The 26,229-nt window shown below is 48.3% G+C and overlaps 1 protein-coding gene, 2 non-coding genes and 1 pseudogene across 3 annotated transcripts; 3 read left to right on the top strand and 1 right to left on the bottom strand.

The window, feature by feature from the left end:
* Nucleotides 1-844: 844 nt before the first annotated feature.
* On the bottom strand, nucleotides 845-7,912 carry LOC131127816 (uncharacterized; annotated as a pseudogene).
* On the top strand, nucleotides 3,516-3,589 carry trnat-agu (transfer RNA threonine (anticodon AGU)). Its single transcript has one exon. It is a non-coding gene; the product is annotated as a tRNA-Thr (tRNA).
* A 1,717-nt stretch (nucleotides 7,913-9,629) lies between the features above and the next one.
* trnai-gau (transfer RNA isoleucine (anticodon GAU)) lies at nucleotides 9,630-9,704 on the top strand. Its single transcript has one exon. It is a non-coding gene; the product is annotated as a tRNA-Ile (tRNA).
* A 7,904-nt stretch (nucleotides 9,705-17,608) lies between these two features.
* On the top strand, nucleotides 17,609-19,456 carry LOC131128721 (uncharacterized). Its single transcript, XM_058071828.1, has 3 exons — nucleotides 17,609-17,656; nucleotides 17,760-17,933; nucleotides 18,783-19,456. The coding sequence occupies exons 1-3, from the start codon at nucleotides 17,629-17,631 to the stop codon at nucleotides 19,265-19,267; spliced, it is 687 nt and encodes a 228-aa protein (XP_057927811.1). The 5' UTR covers nucleotides 17,609-17,628; the 3' UTR covers nucleotides 19,268-19,456.
* The last annotated feature ends 6,773 nt before the right edge of the window (nucleotides 19,457-26,229 follow it).

The following is a 26,229-nucleotide window of genomic DNA, read 5'->3' as shown; positions in this document are numbered from 1 at the left end:
CAAACTAGTAAATCAGATTGCATCAGGTTTGGAAAGTATTATCCCATGGATAACAGTTAACAAAAATGCGGATAGGATTAACTACCTCCACTGTAACATACAAAAGCTTGGGAACTACACCGAGGTCGGACTCACAGCAATTGGAGAACAACTCCATGCCACGTCACTCATGGCCTTCCAGAATCGCATCGCCTTGGATGAACTGCTGGCACATCAGCAAGGTGTGTGCGCCATGCTTGGCGACCAATGTGGCATGTCCATCCCCAACAATACAGATTCCACAGGAATGCTGTTGCGTGCGATTTCTGGTTTGAAGGCGCTAAACACCAAGATGAAGGAACACTGGTGTTGACACTGAGGTGTTTGGTGACTGGAGAAAACTTTGGGGACAATGGTCTCCTTATGTGATGTCCGTGCTTATTGCACTTGCTGTTGCCCTTCTTTTGTGTGCCTTATGTGGATGTTGTATCCCTATCTTGAAGGTTACAATCACATGGACTGTGGATTTAGCCATGGCACCAATGACAACAAGGTAAATGAAATGTACCCCCTACTGGTGGCAGGTGGCAGCGATGACAGTGACGACTCAGATAGCCATCATGGACATGCCCCTGACTTGTTTCCTGACCAAGACAAGTACTTTGACTCAGACGACGAGAACACGTCCGTTCAGGTGTAAGCACAATTTCTGACATAGATGACCTGCTAGGTGAAAACCGAGAGGAGAGCCTAGGAGGGACTGCAAACAGATAAATGTGTGATAAACAGGAGGGAAATGTTAGAATAAAATGTAAATTAAATTATTATAGTGTTAAGTTATCACCCTTATATCCGTTTGCTTAGACAATAGAGTTTTGACATACACTTTCGGTGCAACTTAGACACATCATCAGTGTTGTATCCTGGGTTCACTGGGTGTTTCGGGTCTCACAACAGACACCCTCGCCCAGGTGACCCAGATCAGTCAGAACAGTTGATCAGTCCCGGCTTGTGTCTAAGTAGCTTTTGTTCTCCACGGATCTCCCCGCTTGATCCACAGCCATCTGGACGCCTTTTCTGCTGCGTCAGTGATGTTCTTGATGGCTCTTTTGTTATGCTGACCCTTCACTCCCAGCATCGTGAGTGCTCTAATGAGAGACTGGCCTACAAAACCTCTGCACCCGACCTCGATGGGGTTGCATCGGGTCCTCCATCCTCTGCTTCGGCATTTGTCTGCCAGCTCCTCATACTTGGCCCTCTTCCTCTCAAAGGCCTCCTCCATCCGGTCTTCCCAGGGAACAGTCAACTCCAGCAGGACCACTTGCCGAGTTGTTTCTGACACCAGGACTATGTCTGGCCTGAGAACTGCGATGTTCTCTGGGAATTTGAGCTGTCTCTCTAGGTCGACTTTCAGCTGCCAGTCTCGGGCTGTTGCCAGCAGCCCCCCTGCTTGACTCCGGCACTGCTTCGGCTTCTCCCCAGCCCTAACAAAGACAATGGACTGCCTTGTTGGTTGATGGTATTTACTGGTGGAGATTCCTGTGCTGATGGCCTCTGCAATGACCCGCAGTACTTGGTCATGGCGCCAGCGGTAGCGCCCGTCCCCCAGTGCCCTTGGGCAGCAGCTGAGGATGTGTTCCAGTGATCCAGGACTCCGGCAGAGAGGGCAGAGAGGATTCTCCGCCAAGCCCCAGCGAAAGAGGTTGGACGGACTTGGGAGCACATCGTACACCGACCGGATGAGGAACTCAATCCGGTGTGGCTCAGATCGCCAAGCTCTGTCCACGATATCTTCCGGTCAGCTGCGTCCTCCCATCGGGTCCATCCTCCCTGCTGCCGCATCCCTACTGTCCTGGTACAGCGGGCTTCCTCTACCCCTGCTCGGACTTCCTCCTGGATCAGCTGACGCCTTTCCTTTCCCTGGGCCTTGGTGAAGTCCGGAAGCCACTGTTCCTACCAGCTCACTGTGTCGTAAGCGGGACTCAGCCTGGTCTACCGCCTCATGAGCTTTCCATTTCCTGCCAGTTCGTACTTCTATGCCAGCCGAGGAGACTTTGATATCATTAGAGTCCCTATACAGCAGCACCTCTCTTGCTCGGTTGACCATAAACTCCTCCATCAGACTACTGAAGGGCAGTTTCAGCTTGTTGCTCCTCCCGTACAAGGCGATGGTGCTGAGGCTTCGCGGTAAGCCCAACCACCTCCGCAGGAAACAGCTGACCTTCCTCTCGAAGCCCTTGACGGTGGTCAGTGGCACATTGTAGACCAGCAGCGGCCAGACTAGGCGTGGCAGGATGCCGTGTTGGTAGATCCAGGCTTTAAACTTGCCTGGTAATCCTGACTTATCCACTGCGGTCAGCCAGGTTCCCAACTCCTCTGATGTCGCTTGGAGTGCTCCGGTGTCCTTCAAGGTACAGTCATAGATCTTGCCCAGGCTCTTCACTGGCTTCTCCCCCACCAATGGAATCTGGGTGCCTCCGACTGAGAAGCGAAACTGGTCTGTGACTTTTCCCTTCTTCACCACCAGAGACCTGGATTTGGCTGGCTTGAAGTTCATCCGGGCCCAGCTAATGAGACGCTCCAAGCCTTGAAGGATCCATCTACAGCCCGGGACTGATGTTGTAGTCACTGTCAGATCATCCATAAACGCTCTGATGGGGGGCTGTCGCATACCAGAGCGGGTGAGTGGACCTCTGCACTCCACCTCTGCTGACTTCACCAGCATATTCATGGCCAAGGCAAACAATATCACTGAAATGGTGCATCCCGTGATAATGCCCTTCTCTAGCCGATGAAATGCAGATTTCTTTTTTCCGGAAGTGACTCTCAAACTGAAGCAGCTGTAATAGTCCAGTATGAGGTCCTTGATCTTGCCTGGAATGTGGTGTCTGTCAAGCGAGGTTTCCACCAGTTTGTGTGGGATAGACCCGTAGGCATTGGCAAGGTCAAGCCACAGGACTGCCAGGTCTCCTTTGCCTTCCCGTGCCTCCCGGATCAGCTGGGTGACGACTCCCGTATGCTCGATGCAACCTGGCACCTTTGGGACAATAGTCTTGAGTGTTTTGAAGCAGCATTCCGAGACGCTGACCAGCTACTCCCAACACCACTAATCTTGCAGGTGCCTGGGAATGCCAGCAGCAACCTTGAAGAAGTTTCATCGTGCAAAATGTGCCAAGATAAGAACACATGCACAAAAAGTAATTATTCTCACATACACACACACACATAGACAACAAGTACAGCTTGTGCAACTGCTTGCTTCCCCCTCCCCTTAGAGTTGCACGACCATGTATTAGGGACCTCCTAAAGAAAATAAAGAGAGAGGAGCATGAATGGCATACTCAGGGTGGAGCGGCATGTCACTGGGTATGTTGTTTCACTCTCCTCGCTGCGAGTAACTTTGAATATTGTTGTCTGTCTCTTCTGTATTTAAGTGTTTTTACAAGTGTCCCAGGAGTTTGAACCTGACAGGGACTCTCAATTCACACATGTTTTGGACTTTGGACTGTTTTTGTGTTGGTGCCAGATGCACAGCTGGCACTGTGGCTAAGCTGGTCAAAGTGCCTGTCTAGTAAACAGGTGATCCTGGGTTCAAATCCCAGCAGTGCCTGGGTGCTTGGTCAGTGAAACTTTGGCAGCTGATTTCTGAACCATGTACTTCTTTTTGTCACTTGCCCTTCAAGAACGAATTGACGTTGCATCCACAGCTGACATGATTGTTGTGGATCCCATTACGCCAGAAGGTGCTTGAATCCAAAGAGTATGACATTGTGATGTTTTGTCATTCAGCGCCACTTTGCAGAGGCTCATCCACTTGACAGTTGAATTTTTTTCTCTTACATTGTGTCCCCACGTGGCATTGGTGGTTCAGTGGTAGAATTCTCAGACATTTGCTGCCAGCCAATCAGGATGCGACACAGACGTCAGACAAGCAAAGAGACTCGCCTGCCACGCGGGCATGATTACCATTACCATTACCATCTATCAGGGATGGCAACTGAATTAAGAATCAATGCCAGAAACCTGCCACAGGATTTCAGATAATGTTTTGATGCAGACTGGTCATGATGCCTCTGAAGTTCACCAAAGCAGACCTGACTTAAGGTGACTACACTTCCAAAGGTCCCAGTGATGACTGAACCTCTCGCTCCTTGTGCTCCCTGAGAAACTCATTTCTTCAATTTAATTATTGAGAATTGTGTTTACCCACAGTCCTGGAAGATCGCAAAGGTGCTAGGTCGAAAAGGTTTACTTAAACAAGTTATTCCTTGTGTGCACGGTCATCTCCTTGGCCTTCTCGGTGTTGAGGATGAAGGATCAGAAATCTTCTGGCATAGTGTACTGACCACAGAAGGAGGATAAAAGAAGTAGGTTTAACATTTCAGGGAAGGGGCCTACCTTCACCGCCTGAACAGGGACTTGAACCCTGGACCCTCATATTAAAAGTCTGATGCTCTACCAACTGAGCTATCCAGGACTTTGTAGAACGAGGACAACTCACAAACTAAAATCTTCTGGCATACTGTACTTGACCTTGCAGAGAGGAGAGCTTCTTCTCTGGCTCTCAACAAAGGCGGTCGCATCTTTCCCCTCTCCTACCTATCCCTTATCTTTCTTGCTTTGTTGTCCCTTGGTACTTTATGGAAACGATGTGAGGTGCCTGGCTTTTAACTAGCAGTGGAAAGACTTGTGTAGCCCCTCACACAAACCACGTGTCTTCCTCCCATGCACATGTTGCCAGCTGATCCTTGACATCAGCAACATTTTGGTTCTAGGACAATGGGGTCACCTGCCCTCATTGGTCGTTTCCAAGCAGTCACGGTGGCCGAGAGGTTAAGGCGTTGGACTCGAAATCCAATGGGGTTTGTCTGTGACGCTTTGGTTGGGCATTTGTTGCTGCCATGCTGTTTACCTTGTGGTGGAGTACTGTTGGTTATGAGGGCCAGGGTGTTGTCGACGGGGGCTTTTGTTGTTCTTTCACGGTCCGCATTCTCTACACTGGTGGTCTAAATTTTGGGTAGAGGATAATGGGGTCCACTGTCCCCATTGATCTGCTTCTTGCAGTCTCGGTGGCCGAGAGGTTTGTTGCCACTCTGCTTTGACATGCTGTTTTCTTTACCTCTCCCCGGTCTTTCAGCGGCCCTGTCGAGGGTGTTTCACAGGTGGGTGGTGTGATGTTGGATATGGGGGCCAGTGGGTTGTCGCCGTTTTGTTGTTCCTGGAGCACATAAAGAAGAGTGGCCAGTACAGGGAGTTGAACCCATGACCTTGGCATTACGCTCGGCCGTACTCACTCGCCCTAAAACAACAAGACAACAGTTAGCTCCCTCGGGAGAAAATACGGCCGGCATCTTACGGACATGTACTCAATGTCAGGGGAGCAGTGAGTCTCTATGATCTTGCTGTTGTTGCACCAATCCTCATGCACGTAAATACAGACCCCCCCACCTCTGCTCTTACCGGAGTCCTATGTTCGATCCCAGCAGTGTAGAGAGCGGCCGGCTAGCTGCACGCTAGCATCGGGGATCGTCGGTTTGAGCCAGGTCTCCGTGATGATTAGATTAGATTAGATTAGATTAGATTAGATTCAACTTTATTGTTATTGCTCATGTCACTTGTACAGGGCAACAAAATGCAGTTAGCATCCAACCAGAAGTGCAATTTTTATACAGAGTACATTAGTATGGACAGATCTATGTAAATAAAACTATATAGGCTATGACTATAATACAGTGATGATATGTACAAGGATATAAATGACTATAATATGGCTATTGTAGATTATACAGATTATAAACAGTATGGGTATGACAATATATAATAACAGTAATATATACAGTATTGCAATGGAGTGACTAGAGTAGAGTATGGTTATTGCAGATTATATAAATTATAAACAGTATGATCAATGAATCAACAGATAGTATATGTACAATAGTGCAATAGTACAATAGTGCAATGAAGTGATGGGGGAGGGCATAGGTCAGCGGGGGGATGTAAGTAGTGGAATGGGTGGGCAATGGGGGGCAGAGTTCAGCAAGGAGACAGCTGTTGGGAAAAAGCTGTTCCTGAACCTGGTGGTTCTTGTCCGTAAACTCCTATAGCGCCTCCCTGAGGGTAGGAGGGCAAACAGTCTGTGTGCTGGGTGGTGTGAGTCTTTGGCAATTTGTGATGCCCTCCTGAGACAACGCTTCCTGTAGATGTCCCCGATGGCAGGAAGTGAGGCTCCGGCAATGCGTTGGGCAGATTTGACTACTCTCTGCAATGCCTTCCGGTCCGCGACAGAGCAGTTCCCATACCAGGCTGTGATGCAACTGGTTAGGATGCTCTCGATTGTGCATCTGTAGAAGTTCACCAGGATGTCTGAAGAGAAGTGGTTCTTCTTCAGGGTCCTCAGGAAGAAGAGGCGCTGGTGAGCCTTCTTGACCAGGCTGGAGCAGTTGGTAGGCCAGGAGAGGTCCTGTGAGATGTGGATCCCCAAGAATTTGAAGCTGGCCACACGCTCCACTGTCTCACCGTTGATGGAGATTGGTGGATGCATGGCGGCATTCTTCCTGAAGTCCACAATGAGTTCTTTTGTTTTTGTTGTGTTGAGTAGTAAATTGTTGTCCTTGCACCACGCAGCCAGGTAGTCCACCTCCTCCCTATAGGCAGACTCATCGTTGTTGTTGATGAGGCCAATCACTGTAGTGTCGTCTGCAAACTTAATGATGGTATTGGAGCCATGTTTGGGTTTGCAGTCGTGGGTGAAGAGAGAGTAGAGGAATGGGCTTAACACACAGCCTTGTGGTACTCCGGTGTTTATGGTGAGGGTGGAGGAGCAGTGGTGGTCCAGCCGGACATGTTGCGGCCTGTTAGTTAGAAAGTCCAGTAACCAGTTGCAGACAGGAGCTGTGATGCCCAGGTCTGTGAGTTTGGCTACCAGCTTGGAGGGGATGACTGTATTGAATGCTGAACTGAAGTCTATGAAGAGCATTCTGGCATATGTGTCCTTATTGTTCAAGTGTGAGAGGACAGAGTGCAGTGCTGTGGAGACTCCTCCTGTACTCCTGTTCTTACGGTAGGCAAATTGGTGGGGGTCCAGGGTGGGGGGAAGGCAGGATTTGAGATGTGCCAGGACTAGCTGCTCCAAGCACTTGGAGATGATGGGGGTGAGCGCCACTGGACGGTAGTCATTTAGGCACGTTGGGGCGGAGTGTTTTGGTATTGGCACGATGGTAGTGGTTTTAAAGCAGGTTGGGACAGTCGCCTGGGCCAAGGAAAGGTTGAATAAGTCCGTCAGGACCCCCGCCAGCTCACCAGCACATGCTCTGAGAACACGACCAGGGATGCCATCAGGTCCTGCAGCTTTGTGTTCGTTGATCTTGCGTAACACTGCTTCAACGTCAGTAGTGGAGAGTGTTAGTGGTTGGTGATCAGCTGTCCATTTTGCCTTTATTGCAGATGTGTGGTTGTCCTTCTCAAAGCGAGCGTAGAAGTTGTTGAGCTCATCTAGGAAGGATGTGTCAGAGGGAGGGGGGGAGGGGTTGGTGGGTTTATGGTCCGTGATGACTCGGATGCCTTGCCACAGGCGTCGGGGATTGGAGTTGGAGAAGTGCTCCTCAACCTTCAGCTTGTAGCAGTGCTTTGCCTGCTTGATGCCCCGTTTCAGGTTAGCCCTTGCTGTACTGTAGGCTTGTGCGTCTCCAGATCTGAAGGCGGTGTTGCGGGCCTTCAGCAGTAGACGGGCATCCTTGTTCATCCAGGGCCGCTGATTGGGGTACATGGTGATCCGTTTCTCTGTGGTGACGCCGTCAATGGTGGCAGAGATATGGTCCATTACCGAGGAAGCGTAGCGCTCGATGTCAGTATGGGAGTGAGTGGTTGCTGAGGTTGCAAACATACTCCAGTCTGTGTGCTTGAACTGGTCCTGTAGCACAGAGTCTGTTCCCATAGGCCACACTTTTATTGTCTTCACTGTGGGTTTCACACGTTGGATGAGTGGTAAGTACTTAAGCAGGCCAGGGTGTCTTGTTTGCTGTTTGCTAATGGCTACATGCAGTTCCTTCATTGCAATCTTAGCGTTAGCATCTGGTGGCATGTAGACAGCAGTGACAATGACCGATGTGAGTTCTCTTGGGAGGTAGTAAGGTCTACATTTTACCATGAGAAACTCCACATTGGGTGAGCAGTGACTCTCTGTGATAACAGAGTTTGTGCACCAAGCATTGTTCATATAAATGCACAAACCTCCACCTTTGGTTTTACCAGAGTCCGCAGTCCTGTCTGCCCTAAGGATGGAGCGTCCTGCTAACTCGATAGCATTGTTCGGGATACTGCTGTTAAGCCAAGTCTCTGTGAAAATCATGACGTTGGAGTCCATAATCCGTTTGTTGTTGGTGATACAGAGTCGTAGTTCGTCCATTTTGTTGATCAGAGATCGGACATTAGCAAGGAAAATGCTGGGTAAAGGGAGCCGGTGCGGTGTTAGCTTTAGCCTAGCTCGTAGCCCTCCGCGCTTACCCCGCCTTTGTTTACGATCTCGACGCCGTCTGCGAGCACTTCCGCCCGGCCGGGTGGAGTGGGCAGCCTCCAGTGTCCTGGAGATCTCCGGGATGAGTCGGAGATCGGCGATAAAACGGTCCGAGTTGGAGGACTTTATGTCTAGGAGCTCCTGTCTGCTATAGGATGTTAAAGCAGCACTGTACTGGATGAAAAAAACAGCGAGGAGCAGATAAAACACAGCGAATTTGCAAAATCTGGAGAGACGCTGAGCCTCACGTTGTTCACGCGCCGCCATCTTGGTCGTAAAGGACACAACAGTCACGAATGTAGCGGGTTCCCTCAAGCTGTAACTCCAGGTCGTCCTTTTTGTGGGTAATGGATCTGGCGTTGGTGAGATACAGACTGGGCAGGGGTGGCTTATGTGGATTGTTTCGTAGCCGTAGCAGTAGGCCGGACCTGCGACCCCGCTTCTGCTTGCGCTCCCGACGCCGCCTGCGCCTCTTTCCAGACCCGACAACAATCCACGGAGCGCCCGGTGGTCTCGCTAGTTCGTCTGGGATGTTGTGTCGACGATGAAAGTCTCTGCAAACTGCCAGTTTGTGTCGGTAGCCGATGTCCACAAGGTCCTGTCGGGTATAGTGGTGTAATGCCGATGTATACGTGGATAGAGTCCATAGACAAACACACATGAAATAAGCAAAAAAGCACTGAAAGGGAGAGCCGTGAGCCGCTGCGTCTGTGCGCACCACTATCTTGGATCGTCTCGCAAGAGACTCGTCCGGGCGAGACCGGTCCAATGGACCGGTATTATGGTTCATGGAAATCCAAGGGATGATAAAAGCAAAACTGGATTTAACCTGATCCATAATTTTATACTCCTCTGGGACGCCACGAGGGATACCTATGGCGTCAATGTATGTCGGGTTGGGGGCGTCTAACCAGGGTGAGGTTGACACTCCCAGGCATGCTTAACGGTCCGTTTTCCTCGTTTTAGCTTGTTCCACCATCAAAAGCCAATTGTTAAACTGTCCCGAAATACCTGTCAAGAGGACAAACAAGGTGTCCACCAGGTCCCCACTTATCGCCCTCAGACCCCAGCGTACCGATTGAGTCTGCTTCGGGGTACATAAAATAAAAATACATCAAATATTGCAATGGTGTCCTGTGGCCGATTAGCTCAGTTGGTCAGAGCGTGGTGCTGATAACGCCGAGGTCACGGGTTCAACCCCTGTACTGGGCCCGGTTTCACAAAGCAGGTTTAGTGAAAACTCGGAGTATGTTAACCCTGAAATGAGGGAATCTCTGAGTTTTCCGTTTCAAAAAGGGAGGTAAGTCAAACCAGAGACAGAGGAGTAACTCCAGCCTGTTTCACAGAGAGAGATAACTTAACCTCGGTGTCAGTTACTATGGCAACAGACTCTGTGAACATAACCTGGTCGGGACCAGGTTTTCTTCAATGAACCTCGAGTTTCTTTCTGTCTCCGGTGTGATTCATTCATTGTCGCGCCTGTTTAAAGCCAGTTTGGTCGTTTTTCATAATCACCATCACCAACAGCAGTAAAATAAACAGAAAGACAAATTTTTTTTTATTTGGTCTTCTTTATTTCCTACAAATAAGAAAAAAAATGGTTTCTTACTTTTTAATTGTTACAATCATCAACACAATTCACCTATGACCTTGCACCCACCTCTAACTTGTGTTTTAATAATTCAATTTCCAGATCCGTTTTAGTTATCTGGCGGTCCAGCAGCACCATTTCTTTTTCTGTTTTTTGTACTGTTTTTAATAAATGCACTTTGTAGATTTCTTTAGTGGTAGCTGGGAACACATAAGGATGACATTATACAGTTGCACATGAATTCCACTGAATTAACCTCTGGAATTTACTGAATATCTCACTGTGTCAATCTGTGCTGTGGAGGTTGAGGGACCCTCTTCCTGCTGCCCAGCCATGCTCTGTTAAAATGGATAAGAATCCGTTAATACTTCAGTGTAGGCTAAAAGTCACTATAATCCACAAAAGCATGTAAAGACATGTGAATGGAGAGGAAATCAGTAACATCAAGATTTTACCTCTGTAGGCCTCTCAGGCTCCCTCTCAGACACCACAGAGAAGGCAGCAGACATTGTGGTCCCATCATCTTCATCATCCTGTTTAGAGTGTTGTGTTTCACTATGCTATACTTTAAATATGGCATAATCTCTGGACTATTGGCTACTTACAGTGAAAGTGGCAAATGGATCCACTAGACCAAGTACGCCTTCAGAATCTGTTGAGACAAAAGAAAAACACATGAAAGGGAAATTAACATTGAACTATAGGCCCAAAAGAAGTTTGAGGCCTAGGCCTATTACATCTTATCAAGGCTGGTGGCTCCTGTGTAATCATGTCCGAGGATGAGGTTCCTCCAGGGATCCCCTCTGCGACTGGCCTCCCGACAGTCTGACTCATGGCCAGCTCCTCTGCCTTGGTCAGACGTGGTGGGGGTGGTCCTCCGCCAGTTTTGCGGGCATCTGCCCGCTTTCTGTTGGCTGAGTAGAAGTTAGATGTTGCTTTTCATATGTCTGATTTAACTGTATACAGGCGAGGACATTTATGTGTGTGAAAACAATATTATGTTGGAGATAATGCACACTGAAACAGCCGCTGAATGATATTTAGTGGTAAACATGATTAAAAAGAGGCACCCTGACTGTTATGCTGAGGGCTTACCTGTTTGAACAATGTTTTTATATTTCATCTTCAGCTGCTTCCACGTTCTTTTTTCGCCGGTGGGATTACATCTAAGTGACATAAATTGTAGCTGTAACACCATTCTACTTGTTTGCATCTGTAGCCTAATATCATTGTGATTGCATAAATGTATATAATAAATTTAAACTTACGCATTGACTCGAGCAGTAATCTTCTCCCACGCCGACTCACGTTCTTTTGCTGCTGCAGCCGTGTTGCTTTTCTTTTTAAAAACGCTTTCAATGTTGCTTTACTTTTTAAAAACGCTTTCAAATTCGCCGTATGACCGCATTAATATATCCAGTTCCAGAGGACTGAAATATGACGATCTTTTCTTCACCATGGCAACGATCACTCATTGCCATGGTGAATCGAGGGAACGGGGCTCCAATGATCAGGGCTTTTTAAAGTTGTGGTGCACACGCTTAACTCAGAGTGAACAAACTCTGTGTTGATTGAACCAAATGAAATCACCTGTTCTGAAACCCGTAACTCAGAGTTTCCTGTCTCAGAGTAGATCAACTCAGAGTTCGGGGTTAGACTCAAGAGTTGGTTGAACCTGCTTCGTGAAACGGGGCCCTGGCCACCTTCTTTATGTGCTCCAGGAACAACAAAAGCCCACGGCGGCAACTTACCAGCCCCCATAACCAACATCACACCACCCACCCACCTGCGAAACACCCTCGACAAGACCGGGGAAAGGTAAAGAAAACAGCATGTCAAAGCAGAGCGGCAACAAACCTCTTGGTCACCACGACTGCAAGGAGCAGAGCAATGGGGGCAGTGGACCCCACTATCCTCTTCTATCTAAGTTCAAGTCTTGGTGGAACCGACTTACCCTGCAGCAATCAACTGTGTTGTCCTTTACCAGGTAGTGTATGCTTACTTATTTACTTGTTGATTTGAGTTCAAATACAAATCAGAGGTAAACGTGGACCAGGATGAGTTCCCCAAATGACACGAATGTCTGTGACAGCTGATGTCAAGGATCAGCTGGCAACATGTGCATGTGAGGAAGACACTTGGTTTGTGAGCGGGGCTACACAAGTCTTTCCAGTTCCAGTTAAAAGCCAGGCGCCTCACTCGTTTCCATAAAGTACCAAGGGATTGTCCTGTTGCCCTTGTATTTTGTGGGCAAAAAGGAGGCATTGGGACTTGAATCCCGGACACTCACATCAAAAATCTAACCTTCAGGTGACTGGCTCAACCTTTGTCTTGTCTGACCATGAACTCTTTCGTCCAGAAGATATTTGGCTTGTCCATGTGGGCAGTTTAAGACCTCAATCGATCTTGGAGGTGTCGATTCCGGGACCTGCCTCTTTCTTTCTCCTTCCTCTTCCTCCTCCAGTCGTCCCCATCCACCGCGGCTGAAGCACTGGCAATACAGCCTGGACAAAAGTGTCAGCGTGAGCCCATAGAGGGTTACCTGAATCCCTCTTTGACAGACCCCTCTTGAAATTGCTTTTATGCTTTTAAGGACGTTCTTTTTCGTTGGCAGGTGCTGAGGGCCCAGAGCGGCAGCAGTTTCCCTGTGTCCCTTTTTTCCACTTTTGGTTTGCTGAGTCACGGGTGCAGTGTGGTTTGGATCCCTCCTTTTATGCTACGGCTGTCGTGGTAAGCCCAGCCCAGGCCTCTTTTCTTTTTGATAACTCCTCCCATCACCACTTTCTTTGTATTATTCATGGTTTGTGGCTCATTTTAAGAGAATTGTTTAATGAAATAACTACTTTTATAATTGTAAATCACGATCTTGTTGTGTGGGATTTTTGGGGTTAATGTAGAGTTTGTGATTGATCCAACCTGTTACATCCTGGGGTGAAAGTCCCCAGGTGAAGTTGTCAGCAATTTACCTACCCCGCTCGCTTTGCCACACACGCAATGATACCACAGCCCCTCCATGCAGGCCAGTGATGCACCCAATCAGTCATCTGGGAAATATGTATTGTGTGTCCAAACTGGGACAGTTGCTCGTGTACACAACTTCAGAGATCAAGCACATGTCCTTGTTCCCATGTTTTTGTAAAAGTAGGAATTGAACGGCCGTGTTTCCACCCAGTTTCGACCCGGGGATCTTTTACATGTGAATGGGGATCAATGGGAATGGGCTGTTAAGAGGACTGGCGAGGTCACAAAGCAGTTGCCAAACAATGAATCACAACGATTTGTCCAAAGTGGGGGCAGATTGACAATTGTCCAAATTGACAAAGATTTCTCCTTTGGAGGGAAAATTGTAGTTCATTAAACATGTTCCAGAAATAATGGGCTTTTCTTCAACAAAACAAGAAATCACAATTGGAAATGAGGCTTGAAGGTGAAAAAAGCACCTGAGCCAACCTCAGGCTCGCCTTGATGTCTCAGTGGACTGAAGGTTGGCTGGATGGGCGGGATTTTGAAGTTAAGGTCCTTTTTCCAAACTATTTGCCAAGTCACAAGGCAAATCAGGATTATACTCAAAGCTTGAAGGCTTGAACCAGGGACCTTTAGATCTTCAGTCTAACACTCTCCCAACTGAGCTAGTTCAGCTGCAAAAGTGGACCTCAGTCTGGGCTAAAAGTAGGGGCAGTGTGACACTGGGTCTGTGCCATGTAAGTTGCTGTGTACCTGGTCCGGTGTGTTCTCATCTTGGGTTGGAATGTCCCCATGCTGGTAACGGGTGGGGAATACAGTCCGTTGATGAGAATAAGCGGTACAGAAAATGGATGGATTTCACTGGTTGAAGTCTCCAGCTACCACAGAAACGGTCATGGGCCACGAGCCTCTGTTTTGAATTCCCCTTTGGCCAATTGACACCACATCAACTCTCAGAATTGTAGTTCATTAGATTAGATTAGATATTGAAGGATTTCATGTATGTTGGTCTCCTATTCTTTGTGTCTCATGTATGTTTGTCTCCTATTTCTTGTGTCTCACTCATATAACTATGCACTACATTTAATCAAGTACAACCAAGTAGCCTTGGGCAAATCACAGGACACATAATCGCTTTCAGGCACATACAGTTCCGGAGCGCTACTACACATTCACAATTTTGACTAACAACAGATAACGGGAGAGCATGACGTCGGCAGCCACGGCCTGTCGATAACGGCTGGCTCCACCGCTCCACCCCGGCCGCCCTGCGTTGGTGAGAAGATGTCAGCCGAGGAAAGGAGGGGGGCCACCTGTGATACGCCAGAGATCTACCGACATTTCTTAGCATAATAAAAGCCGGGCAGGGACAGTTAGCTGTACTCATTTGTTCTGACCTGTAAGTAAAGCCTACGTCTCTGCAGGTGTTAGGGAAAGACTTATGAGCCCGGAGCTCCGTGTAATCTGACTGGTCTGAGAGTAAACCATATAACTGACAAGTTTGTTGTCATCTCTTGCCTCCAACACGACACCCACAGGAATCACTGACCTAAGAACAGGTGGTCAAATTCCAACAATTGGCGCCCAACGTGGTTGGAGGGGGAGTTGTGTTGTGTGGTTTGGTCTTACTTTAGGCTGCAGTTCGATGCTCTGGGCTTCCACTACAGGCGCGCCTCTACAAATAAAAAGGTAAGCAGAAACCTGTTTATTCAAATTCTGCTATTGGTCAATAACAAATTTGGTGGAAACCTGGTAGCATTGTGTCTGTGTGTCTGATAATATTATTACGCTAGCAGGTGTGTTGACATAGTGTATGTTTTGTGACATTATTGTGAAGTTTTGAGAAAACCAGTGTTTGTTCCAGTATACTGCGTGGTCCGGGACCGCTAAGGGTCGGCGTACCCAACTGGGTGGAGGGCCGTAAATGTAACGCTCCATTCGGGTCCAGTGAAGGGCAGTACACCAGCAGGCGGTGAGGGGAACGCTTCACATGGATGCTTAAATAGACAGGGTCTATTTGATAACTTTCATTATTGCTCAACATCCTTGCAACTATCAGTTTTGTATTTGTTTTTTGTTTTAATTGTTGTGGGAATAGAATGGAAGGTGAGTTGGGCCGAGAATGTGAGGAGTAGGAAATGTGTGGGGGTCCCCCGAGGGTGTCAGAAAGTGAGTTGTTTGGTTTTGTGGAAGGTCAGGTTATGAGGGGCTTGGTAAGTCAGGATAAGAATAAAGATAGACAGATGGTACGTAAGATATGGGAAGTGTGTGATGGACAGAGTAGGGATAATATTGTGAAGGTTCAGAGTAAGTTCAGACGGGAGGAGGAAAAGATTATGAAATAAATAAGACAGGTGGAGGAGAAAATTGAGCAGGCGTCATTCTGGCAGAAGTCAGAACTTAAGAATACGCTGAAAAAATTAGAAGATTCCAGGCGAATGATTCATTCGATGGGGATGGCAAGCTTGGCTTTGGCCGCCCCGTACATGACGCGGGAAAAACAGTCGAAGGCGAGAAGCGCCCTAGTGGTCACGTCATCGGCACCCCCGTCCGATCCAAACCCTCCCAGTGGAGTCTATCCTTCTCTAAGATTCCAGGGAGAAGTCGACATTAATGGGGAGGAGTTAAATAGACACGTTCCGACCCTACAACAAGGAAGGCGCCATCCCCCAACAGACATAGGCAGCCCCGCGCCACAGGTTGGCGACCCATCAGTGGAGACTGGTGGTGCGACTTCCTGCACGGGTGCGATGCAAAACATGTCCCTTATAGATTCGGCCAGACACAGTAAAAGCGTATCTAAGATTTTAAAACAAATTGACATGTCTAATGTGTTGCCAGAAGGCAGTACCAGGCGCCGACACCCTGCTGAGGCAGATTACAGCAGGCGCCAGCCGGCAACACCTACGGCGGAACGGGATACCCAATCGGAAGATGACATATCCCTAACGCCATCTTCACCAGCCCCTGTGAGACGAGACAACACAGGGGCTTGATCTAAAACAGTTATGCCTTTAAAAGTTGACGTGGCGAGCCAGCACACGGTATACACACCTTTTACCATAACAGACATTGACGGCATGTGTCATAAGTTGCCTCCACTGGCCCGTGGAGCAGACCCATGGATCAACGAGGTATTGCGCCTCACAGCTGGCCTCAGTTTGGCCTGGGGAGATGTCCGCTGTCTGTGACCACACTGTTTCGAGCGGCAGTGCTAGCTGGAATGCCCTCGTCAGTGGCTAATAAATTAAAAGATGTTCCTAATCTGTCAGTCGAAACAGAAAAATCATACAAAGCGATCTTGTTACACCACATGCGCAGGCACCGTGAGGAGGAGGACGAAAAAGATAAAACACAAAAGGATTTAGCAGCACAACTGTTGAAATTACAATTAGCTAAAGAACGAGAGTTCACCTCAGATAAAAAGAAAGAGAAAAACATAATGTGGCAGGGGCGTGGTGGCATGTCTAACCGAGGTGGGAGAAGGGGTGGACCGTCTCAGGGCTACACTGGCTGTTTCGTGTGCTCAGCTCTTGACCACTGGGCACGTGATTGCCTCACCTGCACTGGACAGTGGCCACCATCAGGACCACTGCAGTCGCTCCCACAACAACAGCAACAGCAACCATGGGCTCATCAACCACCAGGCATGCAGTCACAAGGAGGCTCACGTGGGCGGGGCGGCCCATTCCACCGACCTCAGCAACAGCAAGCGGCTTCTCAAACTTCCCCTGCTGGTCAATACGACCAAGGCCAGGACGGCGGTGCCAACTGGTTTGAACTTGATTGGTCGTGACATATTGACTGCTTCTAATGCTACTATTTTGTGCACAGACTCTGGTTTAACCCTGACGTTGCCAGATGGCACGACAGTGGACTGCAACAACCAAAGTACAGGAGGACAATACCTGCTCAAACAACTGCCGGCAACCACAACAGCCGACATTTATTGGTGCCTTCTGACTCGGACTTCGTCACCAAGCAGTGTGGTGTCAGTCTATGAGACGTGGAAACCATGGATCCTGTCCAAGGCCACGTATATGCCTCCCACCACCCCCGTTACATTGCACATTGTTTTACGACACACAACAGGATATGACATATCAGGAAGGTATGGAGTAGTGGTTAAATTCTTCTCGTCTTTTCGCAGGTCCTGAGGGGGTGGCGGCCAGCGTCTATTTTGTTAAGTTGGAACAGGCCTGGTACAAAGGCACACCTGATTCGGCGCCACACATCTCTTTGGCTGTGGCCCCAGGACATGAACAACAGTTCTTGGGTCCCATGGTGAAACGGTTGTTGGCAGCTAAAGACTGGACGCCGCTCCCTGAGGTACCGCAGGTACAACACTCACCCTCGGAGTCGGCGTATCGTGTGGTGTGCCAATGCACAGACGTGTCCGTTGTTCAACATCGCTTGATTGACAGGTACGAGCTAAAAACACTGACAGATCACGAACTCTCCGGACCCATGTTGGACACCATCCCGGAGGGGGTGTGGTCCAACGGTCCATTTGACGTAGGTTTTTGTGAGTTGAAAGTATTTTGCTTGCATCTATCATGGCCAATGGTTCCAGTACACCCGCATGCCCCAAGGTTTCAAGAACAGCCCTGGTTTGTTCAATCATCATTTGCACTAGGTGTTGTCAGTTTTGCAGCTTCCAGATGGATGGACGATCTCCTCCTCGCCACTGACTCTGCTGATTGTTGTTTGCAGGCCACGGAAGCCGTGCTGCTGTGTCTATACGAATTGGGTTTCATAGTCTCACGCAAAAAGCTACAATGCTGGAGGAAAACTGTCACCTTTCTGGGTCGTGTTCTCTCAGCTGCTGGCTGCGCCATGTCGGACGCCCATCGTGCGTCCATCCTCAGGCATCCCAAGCCTTCCACGGTGGGTGAAATGCTGTCCTTTTTGGGACTGTGTGGTTACAGTCGACAGTACATCCCCTGCTATGCGGAACGCACTGCACCCTTGCGCGCGTTGCTGTTTTATGAAATAGCTTGTTACAGGTTCGGAGAGATCGCAGCAGAGAAATGACCACAAACAACGGCTGTATGTATATTAATGATATTTAATGATAAAACACACAGCAGTTCACAACATTTCCCATCATGAGTTATTATGCTAGACACAAGCTGTCACCCCCATGCCCCCACATAACACTCCAATCAACACAGTTCAGATCCAGAATAGCATACCTTACCGTTGACAGAGGGCGGAGAGCCAAAAACACCCCGGTAGAGTAATCTGGAAACCGAAAGCTGGGCACTCGTGCACAGTTCACAGCAGACTCTAACCGGGATTGAGAAAACAAATGCTTTATAGACTCGCCCGTGCGAAAACAGGTGGCCAGCCTGTCTCCGCAGGAGAGGAGTCATCACCTCCGTCCTCTGCCTCAGGCACCTCAATGTCTCACAACATTCTAGTTCGTTTCTCACAACATTCTAGTTCGTTATCAGGATATGGGAATAATATTTATCCCGTTGCCGGAACAAGTTAAAAACAAGTTAAAAACAAGTTAAAAACAAGTTAAAAACAAGTTATATAAGTGTGAAAAGTCAAAAAGTGTGCGAAGCAAGTTATATAGTTGTCAAATAGAAGCGGGCAAAAACAAGTATATGAGTGTTAAAACATGAGGTCCCTGGTTCAAGCCTTCAAAACATGCATTGCATAGCATGTATTTAAGTGTTTTTACAAGTGTCACAGGAGTTTGAACCTGACACTTTCACCTGACCACAGATCCGAATGGCATCCCTCTAAATAAGCCCTCCATGCTAAAGAGATGGAAGATCCAACGTGTCCACATTCTGCGCGGTTGCCTCAGTGATCCTGAGGTGGAAGGGGGCATACTGTACCGCCGTGGAGGAACGATACAGTTAAACCATGTGCCAGGTGAGCGTGCAGCAGTCCCTGTCTGGATCCCCATCAGAGGCACATCGCAGCAGGAGGGCTACCACTTCCACCAGGCCAAATGGGTGACCGGCACGCAGGTGTCCCCAGAGCTGTTCCAGGCCCAGGCCATGACAGGAGTGTGTCGCTGGAACTATCAGTGTCTGCTGGACCTGAAACTGCCAGGCGTTTGTCTCCCGCCTGTTTTCGACCCTACACTGATGTGCTCCCTCAATGCTTTTTCCAGACGGGTCTTTGGTGAAGAAAAGTTTGTCCAGGTTTGGCCTGGAGTACAGGGAGTGTTGTTCGGTCCCTTTAGACTGGGACAACCATAAAACCAAGAAGGACCCCGGCCGCGCCACAAGTGCTCCTTCTCCAGGCATCCTGTCTGATCAAGGAGCTGGTCAGGGAGCAGAACCAGTGCAGCCTTCCTCCACACCTCCCACCAGGCTTTCAACTTTGTTCCCCACTCTGTTCACCCTCTTCAAACTGCTACTGCGACTATGTCTAGTCATGTGGCCCCTATCCCAGCATCTGAGTTGGACAATAAAGCTTCTGTTTCTGAGCTTCAGCCACAGCCAGGTAAAAACTTATCTAAACTAATCATGTGTCCCCTTGATCTAATAGTGTTGCATCTTGTTTGAACCAAATAACAAATGTGTATCTCATGGTTTTCTTTGCCTAGAGCCCACAAGAAGATTGCCCATCCAATGTTCTCCGACTGCTGCCCGCACTGGACCAGTGAAGACTGGAGGGAGAGTATTTGTGTTGGACCACAAGCGCTGGCCGTCTCCAAAGAAGTCGGCAATTGACGAGCTCCTTAATAAACACCGCGGGCACGAGGACATGATCAAGCTTGTGGTTCGGGAGTATGGCACTCTTGTCCACAAGTCCAGCAAAGACCCCAACAGCATGCTGCATCCAACATCAAAATTGCATATTCCCAAATACATGAAACACAACAGTAAATTTCTCAATACATCATCTTCACTAAATACCAGCCCAGAGAAGCTGCAACATACACAGCAGCTTTGGCAGTTGCTAAGCACTACCTCTGCTGTGCCTGTCGTGACACTGCCTGCAGCTATGGTCATTCCACCATCACCACCACCACCACCACCTGCTCATACCCCATTGGAGCAGGAGCAACCACCTCCCGTGTCAAAAAAACTCAAACAAAAACATGTCTGTGCTGTTGTCAACCAAAATCAAAATATCAAGGGGATGGGACATCAATACATGACTTTTATCAGCAGGGCCCTGTCAGATACTTTTATTGCCCCACAAAAGTGTTCCAAAAATATGGTGCAGAAGGTCTGACAAACCCCAAGATGCCATTTCAAAAGTTCAGTCAAACAGACTTCTTCCAGCGAGAGCTCGATGATACAAGAAAGAGGGTGGAGGGAAAAACAGCAGAAGAGGAAGAGGGAGGAATCTCCTCCACCCCCTGTCCGAAAGTGCCGGTTCTGCAGGATGCAGCTGAAGCAGGATCCGAACAGCCCCCACATCCACACTGGCTTTCCAGGGCAAGCAGGGAAGTACATCTACTGCCCTGCCAAAGTCTTCTCCATCTATAGAGAGAACGGGATGGAAAGAGAGATGAGCTGGAGGGAGTTCCAGGCCTCTCCTTTTTATGAAAAGGAGAAACAACGGCAGCAAAATAAATGAACTTTTTTTTTTTATTATTCATAGCTTGTGATTAGTATTCATTTATTATTTCTGAGAGTGTTTTTGAGTGTGGCATGGTAACCTGATGAATAAATATTCTTTGTTACATTGCATTGATTTTGTGTTTTATTTCAAGCACTGGTATCAATATAAGCCTGATAGGAATAGTTTGTAATCATATAGGGATTAATTGGAAAAAAATATATATTGTGGAGAAGAAAATGGTGACTTGACTGATGCTTAGACGGGATTCGGACACCTGACTTCATTTCTCCGAAGTCTCTCTGCTTGTCTGACATCTGTCTCGCATCCTGATTGGCTGGCAGCAAATGTCAACAACACCCGCGCGGCCCCCGCGAGCTAAGCAGGCCTTTTTCTGCTTAACCTGGCCTTTTTGATCAATTCCACAGCTGACCGAGTTTCTCGGGGAACACAAAAAGCGAGAGGTTCAGTCATCACTGGGAACTTTGGAAGTGTAGTCACCTTAAGTCAGGTCTGCTTTGGTGAACTTCAGAGGCATCATGACCAGTCTGCATCAAAACATTATCTGAAATCCTGTTGCAGGTTTCTGGCATTGATTCTTAATTCAGTTGCCATCCCTGATAGATGGTAATGGTAATGGTAATCATGCCCGCGCGGCAGGCGAGTCTCTTTGCTTGTCTGACGTCTGTGTCGCATCCTGATTGGCTGGCAGCAAATGTCAACAACACGCGCGCGGCCCCCGCTTGGCAAGTGAGAATTCTACCACTGAACCACCAATGCCACGTGGGGACACACTGTAAGAGAAAAAAAATTCAACTGTCAAGTGGATGAGCCTCTGCAAAGTGGCGCTGAATGACAACACATCAAAAATGTCATACTCTTTGGATTCAAGCACCTTCTGGCGTAATGGGATCCACAACAGGTGTCATTCTGAATACTGCCCTTTAGCAGGAGAAGAGCCTTTGTACTTTTTCAACATGAGCTCTAAAGAAAGGTATAAGCTGAGATATACTGCATTGGCCGGGAACCGGACCCGGGCCTCCCGCTTGGCAAGTGGGAATTCTACCACTGAACCACCAATGCCAAGTTGGGAAACACTGTCGGAGAACAATTTAAATTGTCGAGTGGATGTGCCTCTGCAAAGTGACGCACGGGATGCCAGGGGAGGCCGAGTAATAACAGAGCTGAGCGAGAGGGCATAAGAAAAAAAATTGTGACCTTGTGGTGGTTACCCGGCAGCACCAAGGATGTGGCGCACGTCTGATGCGTAATGCATGCCAGGTGATGTTCATCTAGCGAGCGGACATTCTTGTGGGGGACAAGCTCAACAGTAGGAATGTTGAGAGAACTGACCAGTCCGCTATCAATGAAGTTCTCGTCCGCCCCAGAGTCAATTAATGCTGTGGTAGGAGAAGCTTCCCCCGCCCAGGATATCGTACCTTCCACTAGAAGTCGGCCCACCAAAGCGGATGACGCAGCCGGTGTGGTTGGAGCGGGCAGTGCCAGCAGCTGGGGAATATCCCTGGTGGAGGAAGAGCGTTGGCGTGCTGGGCGAACTGGACAGCGGGAAATTGTGTGTAGGACTCCCACAGTACAGGCACAGCCACAGGCGTTGACGGTGACTCCTCTCCACTGACGAAAGGCGACTGGCTCCCAGTTGCATGGGGACGACACTCCCGACGTCATCAGACGGCGCTCCGTGTTTTGTCTGAGTCACGGCTGGTGTGTGTTGCTTTTTGTTGTTTTCTTGCCTGAAAGGACTTCTCGCTCGACCCAATTTTACTCTTGGCGAAACACTTATAATCCAGAACATAGACTTAAACTGCAGGTGCATTAGTTGGAGGGCTCGTGGCCACCTGGTCACCTGAACAGGGACTTGAATCCCGGACACTCAGATCAAAAGTTTAATGTTCAGGTGATTGGCTCAACCTTTGTCCAGAAGATATTAGGCTTGTCCATGTGGTCAGTTTAAGACCTCTGTCGATCTTGGAGGTGGCCATTTCGGGACAGGGGCTTCTTCATCTCTGCAAGGTCAAGTACAGTATGCCAGAAGATTTTGCCTTGTGAGTTGTCCTCATTCATCAAGGCCCTGGATAGCTCAGTTGGTAGGGCATCAGACTTTTAATCTGATTGTCCAGGGTTCAAGTCCCGGTTCAGGTGGAGAAGAGTCAACCCCATATGACCAGCATGGGGACATACCAACCCAAGATGAGAACACACTGGGCCAGGTACACAGCAACACATGTGGCAGAAACACAGCTTCACCCTGGCCCCTCTTTTAGCCTCTACTGAAAAAGTGGAACACCACCTTTGCAGCTGAAATCGCTCAGTTGGGCGAGTGCGAGAATTAAGATTTAAAGGTCCGTGGTTCAGGATTTGGAAGCGTTCAGCCAAATCATGCGGGCAAGACGCGAAAAGATGAACATTTCCAGGGCCGAGGCCAAAGCTTTAAAAGAATTAGGAACAAACAGACAAATCGTAATCAAACCAGCAGATAAAGAGAGCGCGGTGGTGATTTTGGGACGAGAACAGTACACCCAAGAGGTTTATCGACAGCTGAACGATCAAAGATATAGAAAACTACAAAATCCAATTGTTCGGCAGACAATGCCAATGGTACGAGAGATCGTGTATAAATTGTATTATAAAAAGTTCATCCTAACCATCAGAAATAAGTTCAGACAATGGTCCGGCGTTCGTGCAAAAAGTAGGGTTAGCCTAACCCTAACCCAAACCCAAACCATATTGTACAACAACTGCGAATAAAACAAAGGTTCGGGTTTGTCTATCATCCCCAGTCCAGGGAATGGTAGAACGAGTAAATGGGACACTCAAAGCCAAGCTCAATAAAATCTGTGCTAGCGCAAAGTTAAATTGTGCGGATGCACTAACAATTGCATTAATGAGCTATCGCATGCAAACTAACAGAATTACACATCTAACACCGCATGAGATGCTTACGGGTCGACCCATGCCAGCACTGCATTTGAGAGGGCCTTATAAAGGGCCCCCACTTGAGCAGTTGCAAAATGAATTGACTATATAAAATATGTTAACTGCCATACATGGAGCTATCTATGTGCAGGGTAAAAAACAGGGTTCCTGAGTCGACAAAGGTGACTTGGTGGTGCCAGGCAACCAGGTGTACATCAAAGTGTACAGGCGAAAGTGGCACGAGCCAAGACGATTGGGACCCTATAAGGTGGTTGAGCAGCCTTACCTATTTCCCAATCCGGACGATCGTGAGGATGATGGCACTGACTCAGAGGACTCGATGAGCCATGAGGTATGACTGTTGCTATGATTGGCAAGGGAGCCGGACCTTGAGCTGAACATCACCATCTTTAAGTCACTATGCGAGTCCTCTCCACGAACTATGCTGATATTGCTTGAGAAACCGCCATGCCATGGACAGGACTGATCTAGAAGGGCAAGGGACTTGACGGGACTGAACAACAATGCACTCACTTACAGTTAATAAGTGTGGGTAATACCAGTCAATCAGTAGTAACACGTGTACTGGTTCAGTTGTTCAGCACTACTTACTATGTTAGGAGTATATCAGTCACTCACTATTCCAGTTGCCTTATACAGTACTTTAGAGCATTAAGGACTTTACACGCTCACTATAGACACAAAGGTGTGTTTTGTTTAGATTTGTTTTACAGTTAGATTCCATTTATATATTAAAGGGTGTAGTGGATATGTTATTTATGTAACTCATAAATTGCAATAGTCACCAGACACTCAAATAGTAAGCATAGGGTCAGAGTTAGGAAGGGAATGTTCCAGCGAAGTTGGCGCCAACCAAGGGAACCCGCCGACTGAACCATTCCGGAGGACCGCCCTCCTCCTACATGTGATGTGGCAAGTCACCACCTCATCTCGACGAAAGGAGCCCCTCATTACAAAGGGTCCCTCCAGATGACATCGTGCTGACCATCGGCGGGTGGTCGAAGAAAGGGACTGAAGATGGCCAACACCATTTGTACAGAGGCACAATAATCCTCTGGGCGGTGAAAATGTGAGCAGAAACATTGCTCTTAACCAATTCTGCTCTCGCCCTGGGCCTTGAATCCCAGACCACAACACTTCCCCTTCCCCAGGCCCATGTTCCAGGAGGGCAGCGAGATCCCCTTGAATGTCATATGTGAATTCTTTTCAGAAATGGTAACGTGCCAAGGGGCCAAGACTGGACCAAGAGACATTATTTGTTGTTTTGGGAGTTTGGTACCCCCATATGGGGGGAATATATTGTAAAATGACTACTCTTTTGCACATTGCATATGACTTTTCTTCTTGGTAAACTCTAGTTGAACTTAAGAGGGCTACGTGACTTGGGGAGGCCAACCTGACCTGATTGTTACACAAGATGTTTTCGGATGTTTGGAGTCCAAGATGTTCTGCCAAAATACTTAGGTCCAGTCAGGAGGCATGACCAGATAGGGACTGAATTCTGGAAATCCACGTCATCGTTATTGTTCATGAGGTCTATATAAGTGCTGTATTAAATAAACAAGAGGACCCTTTCCCGACAACTGCAGACGTGGTTCGTGTTGCATTACTTGCCAACAAGAGGAACCCGACGAGTACGGGGACCAGCTGTCCCTGCACCTGGACCTGATGGCGCGAGGGGAAGTGGTTTCCCCCATGGACCCGGCCCCCTCCCCGGCAACAGAGGCCCTCTGCCGTTGGGAGTCAGAGAACTTACTTGACGACACCCCACTGCTGACTTCCACGCCGCCAACGAAATCACCTGTGGAAAAAGAAGGCCAATGGGAAGAGCTGCTGGCGGACATCAGTTTCGACAGCTCCATGTCCGGCTCAATTGGCGGGAGCCAAAAGCAACTGGTCCAGCGACATTGGAACACCACCAGGAAAATGGTCGACCGGAAACTTACCGTGTGGAAGAAATTTGTCATCCTGGGAGATTCTAACGTGTCCCGGTTCCCACCACATGACTTCCCAGATCTGCAGGTTGACAGCTTTCCGCGGGGCCACCTTTAGGAGTAGCCGAGGCGCTACTCGCCAAGGCAGTCATTCACACCAAGGTGGAAAAACTGGTGTTGTCCTTCGGGATCAACAGTAGAACTCAGAAATTCAAAGAGACCACCTCCAGGCAGTTGCAGGCCCTTTGGAAAGAGGCCAAGCGGGTCTTCCTGGAGGCGGCAGTTTTCATCCCATTAGTTAACCACTCACCATACTAATGCCTACTGAGGACCCTCAATGAGTATATTGAGGATAGACTACCATCCATCCCGCTTCTGCAGGACAATCTGTTCCACACAGACCCAGACTGCATACCCAGACCACGTCCACTGCTGAAGCAATGCTCAGGCATTGGACACGATTTTTAAACTTGTAGGCCCCCAAAGGACAAAGTCCCTGGGGGGTCCCAAGTTTCACTAAATTGCTAAAATGTTAAAGTGTTATCCCCCAGTTTCAATCCATCCGGAGCACAATCATCCCTGTTATCCAAAGGCCTACCTTTTATACCTACTCAATCAGAAAACAAGAATTATAAATTGGAAAAACACAAAAGACTACTTTGGGATGTGCAAGAATATCATAGACGGCTTAGACTTATTGAATTTTTCGGTAGAGAAGAAGAAGAAAAAAGCGCATAGCCAAAGTTCCATCCCCCCTC

Source organism: Doryrhamphus excisus, chromosome 4, assembly GCF_030265055.1.
Source record: "Doryrhamphus excisus isolate RoL2022-K1 chromosome 4, RoL_Dexc_1.0, whole genome shotgun sequence".
NCBI classification, from domain to species: Eukaryota; Metazoa; Chordata; class Actinopteri; order Syngnathiformes; family Syngnathidae; genus Doryrhamphus; species Doryrhamphus excisus.
Note: the sequence above shows the minus strand (reverse complement) of the source record. Positions and strands in the feature narration are given on the sequence as shown.